General features: G+C 34.8%; 1 protein-coding gene across 3 annotated transcripts in view; it reads right to left on the reverse strand.

Moving 5' to 3' along the window:
• Window positions 1–16670, reverse strand: part of LOC124367752 (choline/ethanolamine kinase) — a 70548-nt gene that overhangs the window by 10418 nt on the left and 43460 nt on the right. For all 3 annotated transcript variants that reach the window (XM_046824836.1, XM_046824837.1, XM_046824838.1), the window contains exons 3-6: window positions 11371–11596; window positions 6361–6494; window positions 5581–5694; window positions 3891–4137 (exon numbers count right to left, since the gene is read on the reverse strand). In XM_046824836.1, the coding sequence (XP_046680792.1) occupies window positions 3891–4137; window positions 5581–5694; window positions 6361–6494; window positions 11371–11596 (721 nt within the window). The remainder of the gene's footprint in view (window positions 1–3890; window positions 4138–5580; window positions 5695–6360; window positions 6495–11370; window positions 11597–16670) is intronic.

The raw sequence follows: 16670 nt of genomic DNA on the forward strand, positions 1-16670 counted from the left end.
CCAGAGAAGATGATCAAGGTAAGTAGTAGCGCTGTAATCTGAGTGTAAAGAAGTAATATTTCAATTTTTTTAGAATAAGCTCTCTTTTTATTAGTTAAAAATTACCTACCATGTAACTTCTTATTTTTTAATATGCTAAATCAATTTTATGATGTCTGGAGTTAAAATAAACAATGAGTACCCGCATATGAAAAGCTACAAGAATTTGAGAAGTTATAAGATATTTTAAACTTGTAACAGAAATAAATTTAAAACGGCATTTTGGAATTCATACTACATATATTTTATAAGCCCAGAAATCTCTAACAAAGTATAATAAAATTTCTCATTAATGTTAATAGTTTTTGTGACATTTTTTTGTATTTAATTATATATTTATTGATAGATATATCAAATATAAATATATGTATATAAATGTTTACAATAAGAACGTTTGAGTTGTTTATATTACATACATGCTAAATTAAACATTTTAAGTATTAAATTAAATTGATGCTGGTAAAATTATAATATAATTTTTCATTACTCAGTCTTTTTGAGACTTTGCTGCTTTTAATTATATATTTATTGGTAGTTCAATAAACCATAAATGTATTATTTTTTTTAGACTAAAAACATTATAACTATTGAACTAAGAATATCTTCTAAGAGCAGTGTACTACGAATACATAACAATTTTGATTTGTTTAATGATTAAATTAAGTAAAAGTATAATTTGCACAGTTTTCAATCCAGTGAATTGGGTTTTTTGTAGTACTCAACACGTCTAGTTTTTGAAACCCAGCCAGAAGGTTTTACAAAAAAAATTATTATTTACTTTATACAAATTTAATTCTATAGTTGTTTGTACATTAACAACAAAAAGAGAGCTTTTCAGCTTGAACCAGATTACTTTGCAATTGAATTCCACCCAGGCACGTTCCACACAGGCTAGACAAATATAGGAATACAATCTCACTATTATCCTACCTAAAAGACAATTTTATTCCCTAACAAATATCCTATCCTTTACTTTACATATCACGCAACTGTTATCCTACAGAAACCTAATATGACAATAGTTTAGACTAAAATACTCTTATTATTAAAAATAAACTAGAGATTAAAATTATGTAGTGAAAGGCCACTTACCCCTGTTGAGGCCTGAAAAGGGCCATTTTAAAAATTAAAACATATGTCTAACTAACAACAATGGAAAAGTTCCAAAACCATTATTTATATGGTCCAGCAATATATCTGTTACACAAAGGATGTTAAGAAAGTGAATCTTGTGTTTTAAAAAGTTGATGTAGCGTAATGATTGTTTTTGTCGTTTCAGAGAGCAAGTTTGTAAATTTGTGACCGAAGTTGTGATAACTTAGGTGATCACATCTAGGGTTCCACAAGACATCAATATGAACAGTTAATGGAGTAAATGAACTAAAATAGTGAAGGAGAGCAACGGAATGTTCACCTATCCACTGTAAAAGCATCTCTAGAATCTCTTTGATACCGTCCAGAACCCTGCAAAGCTGTTACTGCCACCACACTATCACTTCGGTTTTGGAAACAGAAATGGACGCACGGGGCTAGTACTGCCATCACACTATCACTTCGGTTTTGGAAACAGAAATGGGACGCACGGGGCTAGTACTGCCACTACACTATCACTTCGGTTTTGGAAACAGAAATGGATGCACGGGTCTAGTACTGCCACCACACTATCACTTCGGTTTTGGAAACAGAAATGGACGCACGGGGCTAGTACTGCCATCACACTATCACTTCGGTTTTGGAAACAGAAATGGACGCACGGGGCTAGTACTGCCATCACACTATCACTTCGGTTTTGGAAACAGAAATAGACGCACGGGCTCGTACTGCCATCACACTATCACTTCGGTTTTGGAAACAGAAATAGACGCACGGGGCTCGTACTGCCATCACACTATCACTTCGGTTTTGGAAACAGAAATAGACGGACAGGGCTCGTACTGCCATCACACTATCACTTCGGTTTGGGAAACAGAAATGGATGCACGGGGCTAGTACTGCCATCACACTATCACTTCGATTTTGGAAACAGAAATGGATGCATGGGGCTAGTACTGCCACTACACTATCACTTCGGTTTTGGAAACAGAAATAGACGCACGGGGCTCGTACTGCCCACACACTAACACTTCGGTTTTGGAACGCCCAGAATGATCTTATCTTTATTTATCTCATCATTTTCAAAGCACCCAAACCACTTGTTTCAAGTTCATAGCCCTCTCTGTAAAAGCCTGTTGCAACATTTGATACGCTTCCGTTGCTGATTTCTCAAGCAGGAAACATTTTTTATTAATAGTCAGTAGATATATATAATGGCCCTCACTAATGGTAGCCTCCACCGAATCTGATGAAATTGCTGCTTTGTGTTACTGGGGCCACCAAATATGAAGGGTGCAGAAATCCATAGTAAACTGTCTGCAGTTCATAATGTTGATGTAATGAAAGGTGGGAGGATGACAAAATACCAATGATGAAAAACAAGGTGGCCTCCTATTTGCTGTTGGTGATGATTTTGTTAAAAGTGAAATGAGAAGATCAAGTGGTCAATGGAATCACTGAACTTTTCCCCACATATATTATTAATTTTTGTATGAAGAGATAACTGAGATTTAACTTTTATACACATTGGGCTCCACAAAATCTCAATATCAAGAAAAATACTGAATTTGGTGGCTGGTACAGAGAGGGTAGTGTTATGATAGCTTCTTTAATTTGGGCTAGTATATAAAAAATTGGGAAGCAGATGTATCTCTATTGAATTTTTTACAATAAAGTGCAGTTTGATTTAATATTCTACTTTTACAATTAAACTGTGGTTTTTCATTAAACAGTCCACATAGTTGTGGACAAAAACATTACATATTGCAATGGAATTGTCATTGCAGAATTTAGAGAAGAAGACCTTAATTTTAAGAAAACATTCTTGTATTTCTGTAATATTTAATTTAATTTTTTGTAATAATAAATATATGGAATTCAGTTAAACATTGTTACTGTTTATTCACAATAATGTTTCAAGACAATATAATGGTAATTCAATTAAATTTTACGAAATTGGAACTGTTCCATTGATTGTGTACCTCTTATTGTTAAACCATTCAGCAACTTTAATTCAATTTTCAATCAACCAATATCTCTTACAGATCAATTTAAAAAAATGAGCATGTTTTAAAATGAGAGCAGAAATAATGCAACACATTTTATTGATATGTTTGATTGTAATCCTGTGGGAATGAAATTTCATCCAATCAAACTATCTACACTTGTGTAGGGATATAAAATTTGTTTGAACAAAACTGTTTACAACAAATCACTTCAAATATTATACAATAACTGTTGCGAATAATTGTCATGTTGCCTTGTATTTCAAACATGCTCTTTTTTTAAAAAAGCAAAAGAATAAAAACTTTCATTCACACTATAAAAAAAGCAAGGCCCACTTTTGTAGTGCAACTAAAGAATAACAACTAAGAATGGCTAACAAACTGTCCTAACTGTATAAGCCTAAATAACGCAGATGAATAACATCCTAACATTGTAGGTGAATAATGTTAACTTAAGCTTGATAAGTAACATAAATAGCAACATAAGGGTTAATTATAATTATCAACAAATGAATAGATTACAACTAGAATGAAATACTCTATTGAATCGTGATTTTGCACTTTTTTACTCTGTAATGTAAGGGATCAATTCCACAGTAAGGGTTACCGAATTGATTAAATGAGCATTTCAAACCAGTTATAATACTGTTCATTACGAATTCATCTCTTATCAGAACAAAGATATCCATTTTTATGAAGGACCAAGTTTTATCTAATTTTAGTTGCACCGGAAATCAGTGGGCTCATACTTACCATCTGCTCCTCGGATGGATAGTACTCCTTGTGGACAGAAAAGTTAGGATAATCAGGCTTGGTATAATCATAGGTCCACTCAATAAAATGGTTGGCCAGATCAAATCCTCGGTAGTTGTACGAGCAGTACTCAAAGTCTATCAGGACCAGAGACGGCTCTTCCTGATCTTCTCGTAGCAGAATGTTTCCTTCTTGTAGGTCATTGTGACAGAACACCACTTGTGATTTGATCTTAATCAAGTATTCCCTGAAAAACACAATAAAAAGTTATAACTTTTTTAATACTTTGTACATAGGAAGTAGCAGAAAATTATTTGATTCTTTACCATAAAATTTACATAAAGGAGTTTTATTTGCGACCACAATTCTACCAATTTTTAAGCATTAAAACACTCAAAATTTTGAATTTTTAACATAAATTTATATAGAGTGTGTTTATAATAAATCCAACAACATTTGCTTTTGTTGATCATTATTAATAAGTAAAATTGCATGACTATGAATAAGTTAAGTGATTTTAATGCTATTAGAGATATAAACAAATTTCCCCAAATTTCCTAATAATCTAAATATAACCATGGTGCTTTAATATTTTTCATTTATGCACTAAAACATTTCAGTTACTATGTGAATGTACACATTACACGTTGAATCCATTATTGTCTCATTGTCTGGATTGACAGCCTTCACACCTCTAAATTAGTCTACATGGATTCAGGAATCACGAAAACACCCGATCACCAGCTTGCTCAGTCACAAAGAAAGAAAAGATCAAGGAGGCTAATAACTGTCCTAAGGGTACTCCATATCTTAACATGTTACTCCTCCCTGCACATATTGTAGAGTGTTAACTACTACCTTCATGAATCTAAATCAATAACATGACTTTCCAAGCTCTTGATATCATCTCCCATGAAAGAACAAACCACAGATTTGTCGAAGGGCTATTGATTGGTCCTTCACAGAATCCTAGTAAATTTACCCTTGACATCCTGACTTAGTTGGCTGATGGAGCAGCCTGAATACTCTGAAGTTTAAAAATTTTCTCATTCGGGATTGCAGAAAAACAATAATAAAATAGAATGTGAATTCAATACATCATGGCTTTTCCATAAACGTGTAGAAATAAATATTACGCAATAAAATATTTTACGCACTTAAAAAACTGTCAAGTAAATTCAAAGGCAATTCTCAATAATACACTGATAAGACCTGATAAGGGGTATTATAAAGCTGCCATACCCATTCCTCTTCATACTCACCATTCATAGAATAATCAAGAACATCATTAACTTGACCAAGTTCATAACTCAGAATCAATTGCATCATGCTGTTAGAATAAATCTCGTGTTGTGAAACATGCCGTGATAAACATTTTGCTTCAATGAGTACGAAGCTGAAATTTCACTACGTTGCCTCACACTAGTCAATTTATTGAGATGTTTATAAGAAAGGGTCAAAAGTTGAAATACATTTTGGGGGAAATAACACTTCTAAGGGCTACAAATAGAGAGTGATGGATGTTACTAACCATACATGTAACATTCTAAAACTAATATTTGTTTTATTTCGGGTAAAATCTTTTCTATCACTTTAGGTGATCTTGGAGGTAAATTCAATATCTTAAATTAACTTAAAAATTTAATTTTTCTTTATCCCTAATAATATAAAAAGAACACTACAAACTCACCTGAGCCAGGTCACTTCTTTCTGCAGGTCCAATTTGTAAAGGGTTTCGGCGATAGGATTTTCATCAACAACATGATTTTCTTTTAGTTTAGCTTCATCAATAGTTTGAAGCCACCTGGAAAAAATGCCAGCAATACAGATCAGTGAATAATTTTCAATAACTACAAATAATTTCATGTATCTCTTAATAAGAATAAATCACTCATCAAAAACTATCTTTCTCCTTAAAAATACTTCACTTCCCAAATCATTAGCTACTTCCAGAACTCAACCCACATCCCGACATACTTTAACGGGAAATCCTGTAAAAGCCACAAAAGTTTAAAACCTACATTTTGTCATAAGAAATGTTGGGAATTACAACATATTTTCTATTATATAACAGACAAGAGCCTAATCTGTTTCACAAGTAATGACCTGACGGATTACAACAGAAAACTAATGTTTACATAAGCAAACACCTAGCAAACCATTGTGTCCTGACCCATGTTCTGTAATTATCTTCTACTTCATCAAGAGCCTGGGTACAGCTTGTAGGGGAAATCATCTGAACAAAACTTCCTCACCAATAAAACTGAAAAGAATCACTGTTTGTTGTAAAATTTTGTCCTAACACATTATAAGAGTAGGTTATTTTAGAAAACGCACTCAATTAATTGTAGAATGCTATATAATATTTGACATTGCCCCAGTTTGTCTTGAAACTACCAGCAGACTTTTTTCCACTATCTTTACAGTAAAGTATTTCTAAAATCTAAATCTGTTTGAATTTCCATCTTACCTGGCTGTAGTATCCCACAACCATCTGGGCTCCTTGTTGATGGGTACGTGCATCGAATGTACGGCGGCCAGCCTTGTAGCTATCAGCGGACTCAGTCTCTCATCCGCCAACTCACGAGTCTTGAGCGGGCGAGCCTGCAGAACACACAAACAGTCTAACTACAAATCACACTCTGTTTGTCTCTGTGTTTTCATACCAGATACATTTAATATTGAACACCACTGTTGCAGTACCATGGTGCAAGTTCATTATTCCTTTATTTTTTTTTTTTGTTCTCTTGACAAGAAGCTTATAAATTTCACTTAGTCCTATAAGGACCTTAGCATTGCTTCCGAAGTGTCAACGGATATTCAGGATGGGTAAGGTTAGGGGGTAGGGGCCACCTCCTTGTCCCCCCAGAAGAAGGGGAGCCAGCTCTGAACCAGCTTCTCCAGTCAAAGCAGGCAAGGGGTGGCACACCCTTGTTGAGGCTAACAAGAACCTCTGATACTTAGAGAACGAACCCCACCAACTGCAACAAGTCATCTCCCGCAGTAGACTAGACCTATCGAAATACCCTTGCACCCCAGAATCTCAAAGTGATGTGCTGCTCCTGGACATCCAGAAGGTTGCCCAGATTTAAGTGACACATTGGTTTTTGCTGTGCCCAGTGGTAGATTCAACTGGAAGGTATAACCAAGCCAGAAGTGATCCCTGCTGGATAAATTCCTTAACTTAGGACAACTCCTGTTTGGATTTACTGTTTGTTTTCACTATTTAATATGTTTCATTCTTAGTCAAATCTGTGTAATTATGGCGATAGTGTGCGAGAAGTGGTTAGAAATTTGTAATGAAAGGAGTTACAAACAGAAATAAAACAGGCTCACGCTTCCTACCTTACAGCCCAGACAGGACTACAAACTGACCCGTGGATGATTCTGTGAGAACTACAATGTCACTAATGCAATTAGTTAATTAATTACCTCATTGGTGGTATATTTTTATAAAGAGGGTTTTTCAAAAACTTGTTGTTCAATATTGATTGATTGATTGATTTATTTCCAAAATTTATGTACAGAGTTAAATATAATACATAACAAAAAACTTATAGGAAATTATATGATATAAATGTTTCGACAATAATGGCAAACTAAGAAGAAAAATTGTAACTCAATTACTAATGGATATAAAATTTTGTGTCAAATTTTAATACTTTTATATATTAAACAATAGTAACTAAATGTAACCGATTGTGGAAATTGGAAATATTAACATATTTAAAATAAATGTAATCGTCTATATTGTCAATAGTATTAATCTAAACACACTATTCACCAATTATAAAGTAGGTAAAGAAAGTGAAGACATGGGGAAAGGGAAGATAGAAAATGACAGTCTGTTAGCAAACCACTAGCCTTCAGAAAACATCAACTGAAGGGTGAAAATCAATAAACTTGCCATTGCAACTTGTGTTTGACAAAATTCTTTAGATTGAGGAAAAGATCACATGGAATGAAGTAAAATAAGATTAAAATTCAAAAATCAATAGAAAAGGTTAAAGCACCCCACCAACCCACTCCCCTTAGGGTTAGGATAAGATTGGTTAATGTGTAGGCACAACAAATACTAATACAATAAACTCTGCTCATTACACATACAGCAAACATGTTTACTACATTTTACACTATTAGATCCAACAGTTTTATCTTGACCTGCATAAATCCGCTTACTCTGGTTTACTGGCCTACCTGATTATGTACAATAGGAACGATTTATGTGCTTTTCTAGAAACACAGCACAGTTCTGAACATTTATTGGGATTTCATTCAAGCCTGGCTTTGTTTTCAGATAAGAGTTGTTATTCTCACTGGAGCTGTAAAAGTGTTTCATCTAAAAACCATATTACAGAACTAAAGTTGGCCACTTACTCAATTTCTTAACACATAGTTTGTTTATTTACTTAAAACTAGTAAATTTCTTAAGCGTACTAGTACAGCAACAGGTTGTGGTCATCGATCAAGTCTGTTTCAATAATCAGGCAATTTTAATTTTTTTTATTTGGTCTGGGTTGAAGACAGCATCAGTTCTAATTTTATTTTTCACATAGATTCACTCCTTATTTAATTTGATAAAACCTTTGTACATGATTGCCTAGGAAGATAGGTAGAATACAGCTGAAAAAACTGTCCTTCTCTTAAATATTTGAGTTTGTTGTTGAACAAAATGATACAACCCCACACGGATCACCCAGTGATGGATCTGTAAGACGTTTACTGTAAAAAGGCTGTTACGTATTGCACCCAGAATTTCACACACAGTAACAGAGATGTGTTTAGGATGATAACAGACAATTGACTACTAATGCTAAACGGGATCACCCAGTGATGGATCTGTAAGACGTTTACTGTAAAAAGGCTGTTACGTATTGCACCCAGAATTTCACACACGGTAACAGAGATGTGTTAAGATGATAACAGACAATTGACTACTAATGCTAAAACGGATCACCCAGTGATGGATCTGTAAGACATTTACTGTAAAAAGGCTGTTACGTATTGCACCCAGAATTTCACACACACGGTAACAGAGATGTGTTAGGATGATAACAGACAATTGACTACTAATGCTAAACGGATCACCCAGTGATGGATCTGTAAGACATTTACTGTAAAAAGGGCTGTTACGTATTGCACCCAGAATTTCACACACGGTAACAGAGATGTGTTAGGATGATAACAGACAATTGACTACTAATGCTAAAACGGATCACCCAGTGATGGATCTGTAAGACGTTTTACTGTAAAAAGGCTGTTACGTATTGCACCCAGAATTTCACACACAGTAACAGAGATGTGTTAGGATGATAACAGACAATTGACTACTAATGCTAAACGGATCACCCAGTGATGGATCTGTAAGACGTTTACTGTAAAAAAGGCTGTTACGTATTGCACCCAGAATTTCACACACACAGTAACAGAGATGTGTTAGGATGATAACAGACAATTGACTACTAATGCTAAACGGATCACCCAGTGATGGATCTGTAAAGACGTTTACTGTAAAAAAGGCTGTTACGTATTGCACCCAGAATTTCACACACAGTAACAGAGATGTGTTAGGATGATAACAGACAATTGACTACTAATGCTAAACGGATTACCCAGTGATGGATCTGTAAGACGTTTACTGTAAAAAGGCTGTTACGTATTGCACCCAGAATTTCACACACAGTAACAGAGATGTGTGTTAGGATGATAACAGACAATTGACTACTAATGCTAAACGGATCACCCAGTGATGGATCTGTAAGACGTTTACTGTAAAAAAGGCTGTTACGTATTGCACCCAGAATTTCACACACAGTAACAGAGATGTGTTAGGATGATAACAGACAATTGACTACTAATGCTAAACGGATCACACCCAGTGATGGATCTGTAAGACGTTTACTGTAAAAAGGCTGTTACGTATTGCACCCAGAATTTCACACACAGTAACAGAGATGTGTTAGGATGATAACAGACAATTGACTACTAATGCTAAACGGATCACCCAGTGATGGATCTGTAAGACGTTTACTGTAAAAAGGCTGTTACGTATTGCACCCAGAATTTCACCACACAGTAACAGAGATGTGTTAGGATGATAAACAGACAATTGACTACTAATGCTAAACGGATCACCCAGTGATGGATCTGTAAGACGTTTACTGTAAAAAGGCTGTTACGTATTGCACCCAGAATTTCACACACAGTAACAGAGATGTGTTAGGATGATAACAGACAATTGACTACTAATGCTAAACGGATCACCCAGTGATGGATCTGTAAGACGTTTACTGTAAAAAGGCTGTTACGTATATTGCACCCAGAATTTCACACACAGTAACAGAGATGTGTTAGGATGATAACAGACAATTGACTACTAATGCTAAACGGATCACCCAGTGATGGATCTGTAAGACGTTTACTGTAAAAAGGCTGTTACGTATTGCAACCCAGAATTTCACACACAGTAACAGAGATGTGTTAGGATGATAACAGACAATTGACTACTAATGCTAAACGGAATCACCCAGTGATGGATCTGTAAGACGTTTACTGTAAAAAGGCTGTTACGTATTGCACCCAGAATTTCACACACAGTAACAGAGATGTGTTAGGATGATAACAGACAATTGACTACTAATGCTAAACGGATCACCCAGTGATGGATCTGTAAGACGTTTACTGTAAAAAGGCTGTTACGTATTGCACCCAGAATTTCACACACAGTAAACAGAGATGTGTTAGGATGATAACAGACAATTGACTACTAATGCTAAAACGGATCACCCAGTGATGGATCTGTAAGACGTTTACTGTAAAAAGGCTGTTACGTAATTGCACCCAGGAATTTCACACACAGTAACAGAGATGTGTTAGGATGATAACAGACAATTGACTACTAATGCTAAACGGATCACCCAGTGATGGATCTGTAAGACGTTTACTGTAAAAAAGGCTGTTACGTATTGCACCCAGAATTTCACACACAGTAACAGAGATGTGTTAGGATGATAACAGACAATTGACTACTAATGCTAAACGGATCACCCAGTGATGGATCTGTAAGACGTTTTACTGTAAAAAAGGCTGTTACGTATTGCACCCAGAATTTCACACACAGTAACAGAGATGTGTTAGGATGATAACAGACAATTGACTACTAAATGCTAAACGGATCACCCAGTGATGGATCTGTAAGACGTTTACTGTAAAAAGGCTGTTACGTATTGCACCCAGAATTTCACACACAGTAACAGAGATGTGTAAGGATGATAACAGACAAATTGACTACTAATGCTAAAAGGATGTGGGGAAAGTGCAATCTTTATACAGTTTCAGAGAGCAAGTAATATGTATAAAAAACTATGGATCAAACATTTCTCAAGTACATTATTACTTACTCAAATTCAATATATCTCATAATCTCTTGACCGACAAATACAAACAACGGAAACTTAAATATCCGTGAAAATGCACTGACCGGAATATACTCTTCGATGCGACCGCCTGGAAAGATTCCGTGAAGCCTGGGACCCAGACCACGTTCACTCAGCAGCGTGAAGATGACCGAGTCGGTGATGAGACTCTCGAGCGCACGCTCACCGTGAGTCTGGCCGTAGAGTCTCAGGAGCACCTGGGCAGGCTCGGCCGGCTTGGCCAGAGGCTTGGTCAGCGAAACCTGGTACAGCCAGTTGCTTAGGCCCCCACTGCAACAGAACACACCAGTCCTTAGGGTTTTTTTTTTTATCTTCTTTTTGTTCACACAACATGCACTTGATCAATTAATAAATAACTACCAGTTGGAATTCACTAAGCATCCAAAGGATTTTAGGAGTCCGACAGTATTTCCATCACAATTACTTGGACTAATGAGGCTATCCAGAGGTTGTTAAGGAGTAGGCTCTGGGAGATGAGTGCAGGAGGCCTGGCCTAGAATCTTAATATATATCAAATTAATTTTTATACAGACGGTTCCATTTTTAAATAAAATACGATATAAATTATCTGAATTCATGAATAAACCTGGAAGAAAAGAGTTTTTTTACTCATTAAATTAAAAGCACTCATCACAGTAATGTATATTATCACAAAATGCTTATAAAAGAAAATAAAACAATATTTCACTATGTATTAGTAACATTTTAAAGATCGATTAATTGTGTTTTTGCCTATTTTCAAATGCTTATCTGAGCTCGATGCCACATTTAAAACCTGAAGCATCAGTCCATGTAAAACAGCACTGGTATACTAACATTCCAAAATAAGTATATAACAGGAACAATTAATTTAACACGTTTTAATATTATTTTTATGTCTTTATTTTATGAAACTTGTTGTTTTAGAGTACTTATTTTTAAATAGATGTTGTGTAATATTTTTAAATTTAACATTCAGTTAGTATCAAAAATTGTTATTTTCCAAAAATGTTATCGAACATAAAGTGTTTAACCGTAAACAATTTTACTGCCTACACCATATATATAACACTGCCCTTATTAAGGAAGAAATTGATATTGTCTCAAATTTTATCTAAATGCTCCAAGATACCATTGTTTTTCATCAACAACAACGTGAGACACATATGTTATGTAAACAACCTTTGGTTTTTTATCGTACCTTACTTGTTTCCATAATAGTGCGAAAGATAACAAGCTGTTATTGAAATATAAGCTTGTATGATTTAGCCGTTTGTTTGTGGTTACAAAGTGATAAATGACATTTGTTTGAGTGTATTAAACCACTAAATTCCATGTTTATAAAATCTTACTTTAAAAAAGTAAGAGTTATTCAGATTTCAGTACAACATAATATCAGTGACATGCTAAATGGTTTTAAAGTAAAAGGTGCTTTTAGCGGAGGCAAATCCTCAATACAGTTTAAAACAATTTTTTTTATTCTGAAAAGTTTTCATTTACAAAATCTTATACAGTACTTGGAATTAAAAGTCAAATTTTCTCTGACTTCTATACTACAATGGACTTAATAGATTTTTGTTTTTAGTAATATCAATTTATAATTCCATGAATACTAAAGCAGAATGTACATTTCAAAGTAATATAAAGACATCCTGGAATGTGTGTCCTGCTAAGGTTTTTGTGTATTTCTACCTCAGATGGCCTGTAATGGAGACCACAAACATATATAATACAACATATGCAATAATTATATAAAAGCATCCCTCTTAATTTATGAACAGTTGTGCATAGAACAAAATAAACTTCGGTGATGTTTCTAGGTCAGTAGTGTCAACGATTTGATATTTTAAAATATTTGTGTGTATCTTGTAAAGGGGAAGGAAAGGTGCTCTGGATTCAATTAAAAAAAATAATTACCTAAAATTAATTAATTATCCCTTTAGTTAAATTTCAAAAAGCAAATATTGTAAAAATAAGGGTTTTGACACAAACAAAATAAATATCTTAATATACAATATGTTATAATAATATACAAATGTTTCAAGATTTTTTTGTTCAAAGTTAAAAATGAGCTCATTTACAAACATGTATAGATTTATTTTTAACACACAGAGAAAATCAAACACTGCTGTTAAATATTAACTTTTGCAATCACATTCAATGTAAAAACGCCCAAGAAAAAGTTTTTTAGGCAATAGATGTCAAATATTGAGACCCAGGGAATCCCCTTATAGCGGGTTGTTTTATACAAACATTTGGAAAGACTTTCTATCTAATTAAAAATATTGTTCTACCAAGTCCAAAAATTTAAATATAATTTTAAAAATGTGTTCATTGACATAAAAGTTTGCCTTAGACTTCAAAACTGGGAATACTCCAAAATTTGTGATGAGTCAAAAAGTAGTCCTAAATTACATAGAAACATTCCCCAAGTCAAATCTCTCCATCTGAAACAAGTTTTGGAAGGGGAATAGTTTATGATTCCTCTGTATGATTTCAAGAAAGGTTTTGAAATTCATTTAATAATATTTACTCTTCATACATATACATAATATTGATGTAAATCATATTAAGTTGGTGGTTAAAGTGTAAAAGAACTCGATTCAGTTTCGTTTGGGGGCGTATTAAAATTTAATTACGTAAAACTAAAAGACATTGCGTAGCAAACTTCAAATCAATAATACTAAAATGACATTCCATCATGATCCCAAACAAGCGACCACAACGGACCCAAACAAGACTGAGTCATTCATCCAAATGGCAGTGCCAAAACAAAACAGGGACTGTAAGTATACATGACAAAAGAGTCTATTCATACTGTTGACAGTGACAGTGACAGTGAGTGCACCCTGCAGCTGTTTGGCGAGTACGCCCTTGCCCGGGCCGGTACGATCACGATCACGTGATACAGTGACACTTGGCTGGCTCAACCTCAACCACTCACAAGCGCCCGTTTACAGGATCACGCCACACTCCCTCCACACGCCACCGCTTGACCCACTTTTCACAGTCACCCGATTTGGCACCATGGTTATATAAATCAATTTATTCCTTTCAACCCTTCCTGACAACTCCTACCCTTATATCATATATTTTAAAACTGATATAATTCATAATTCTGTAGTTCGAGTAAATGTGACTTCCTATATGCTTTTCAGCGGTAGGTGATACCATGGATTTTAGTATTAAAGCGTCCCGAATATTATTCCACAATTTACTTAAGGGATTAAACACAATCACAACAGACCTCACTTGTAAGTTTCGTAATAAATATGCCTGACTGTCCGTTATAAAAAAGGTTCTCTTTTTAGTATGTAGGTACCTTTTACCTTGTCAGTTCCTGCCTAAAATATGGATGGCATAGTCCATAAGAGCTAACCTTTAACATAGCTTTAGGAACATTGTGGCCTAACTGGTGAAACTATTCTTGATCACTTATTTGGCCTGATCTAATTCATGTTGTAGAAACAGCAACACATCTGCCAGCAGATGTTATAAGTGATATAATAATAAAACAAGCTATTTATCTGATACTTGACTTTTCTGAATAGAAATAATTTATTCTAAATCAAACTGATTTAATCATGAACACTAAGTCTCATAAATATTAATTTGCATAAGCGTACTTCAGATACGCTATGAAAATATAATAGATTGCTGCGTCAGTCAGTGAACGTTAGAAAAAAAATTCCCACAAAACAATAAAATTTAATTATTTTATTTAGACACGATACAACAACACGGTAATATTAATCACTTCAAATAATATAACTATGTTATCAATAAGCAGATACTGAATTTTAAACGCAAATCACCTATTTTACCCTGAACTCCTGTAGCCTTTGTGAATTCTTTTTAAAATTCTAAATCATTGTTGAACCCTTGCTGAATCATTAAGACCACCTAGGCGATTCTATTTTAAACATATATTTTCGGGAACTGCATCACAGATTTCAATGAATCTACTTTTTGTTCAGAAGAGTGTAGTTTGTTTGAAGGGTAGGGAGAGCTGCAAGGTTTTTATCAGTGACAACAACCAATGATGAAATGAAAAAATGAATGTATTGCTTCAAGGCGAGCTGGACATTTATGTTTGTTTCGTAAAATAGATAGAAAGAGGAATTGAAATCTTTAAATTTAATGTAAATTGTATATGAGAATAAAGAGGTTTTGAATTTAAAATGTTTGTGTAAATCCCTCCTCTTTACTAGCGGTTAGGCTATATTACATATTAACCCGCTAACTCACTGCTAGCACAGGTGTTCAGTATTGAGTTGGAAGACGGCTCCCAACAGCTGCCGATGACTCACACAGACCAACCAGTAAATTTCCATTCAACCATTAGAAAACTAAGATCGAATACATAATCTTGTTTATTACTATTTTGTTTGTTCCGATCTGTTTTTAGTTTGTCAGAGTCACACGGTCTGCACGCAGATCAGTAAATATTGGATACTAGATAATAGAGGAAAACAACATTATTCAAGATCTAAGTAGGTCGGTTATTAAGTAGAATAAACTGTTTGTTTGTCAGCCGATAAAACCCCAAGTATCTGGACAAGTTAACTATTTCTGTACACGAGTAATTTACATTTTCTTCCTTGTGATGATAGCAAAAAGTAGATAGACTACTATGTGCGTGATTATTCAACTACATCCGTAATTTCGTAATTAGCAGGTGACGCAAAAGTTCTTTTTCCCTGTGCGGAGGGTAAACACCCTCTTTCAAGTCCAGGTAGATTGGGAAGTTGTTCAGACAAAAAGTGATGTGAACCTTGATTCCAACCAAGTTTGTACCTTAGTAATCAAAATCTGCGAGAGCCACTGCTTTTATAAATCGAATAATAAATAATAAATATTGGAGAGCAAGGGACGAGAAAACGGCATTACTCATCCTCATACTGCTGCTGTATGGGGATGCGAGACATGGGCAGTACGCTGCAGAAAAAAAATACTTTAGGCAAAAGATGGACGCATTTCAAATGGAGATACCTATTCTTTACGAGTGCATACAAGACATTTACTGAGCTCGCTGGAGGTACTGTGTATCATGAAGGACTTGCAAAACAGATGGCGGTTGAAATAGGCAGGAGGATGGACTACCAGAGCAATTGGATGCTTACAATACTGGGTATGGTATACGACGGAAACGCAAGGAGATAAATTGCATTATCACCTAACTCAGTTTCTTTCAGGCCATGGATGTTTCAGAGCGTACCAGTTAAATTCGCGAGTGCGGAATGTCAATACCCTTAGACCGCGATTATTTTCGCGTTCTTTAATTGGAAAAAATGGGAGGAGGAAAGAAGGACGCGCGAATCATTGTGAGGAGGCTGATCTTCAGTCCGCGAAACTGGAACATTGT

The sequence above is a fragment of the Homalodisca vitripennis genome, chromosome 8 (genome assembly GCF_021130785.1).
Source record: "Homalodisca vitripennis isolate AUS2020 chromosome 8, UT_GWSS_2.1, whole genome shotgun sequence".
In the NCBI taxonomy this organism is placed as follows: domain Eukaryota; kingdom Metazoa; phylum Arthropoda; class Insecta; order Hemiptera; family Cicadellidae; genus Homalodisca; species Homalodisca vitripennis.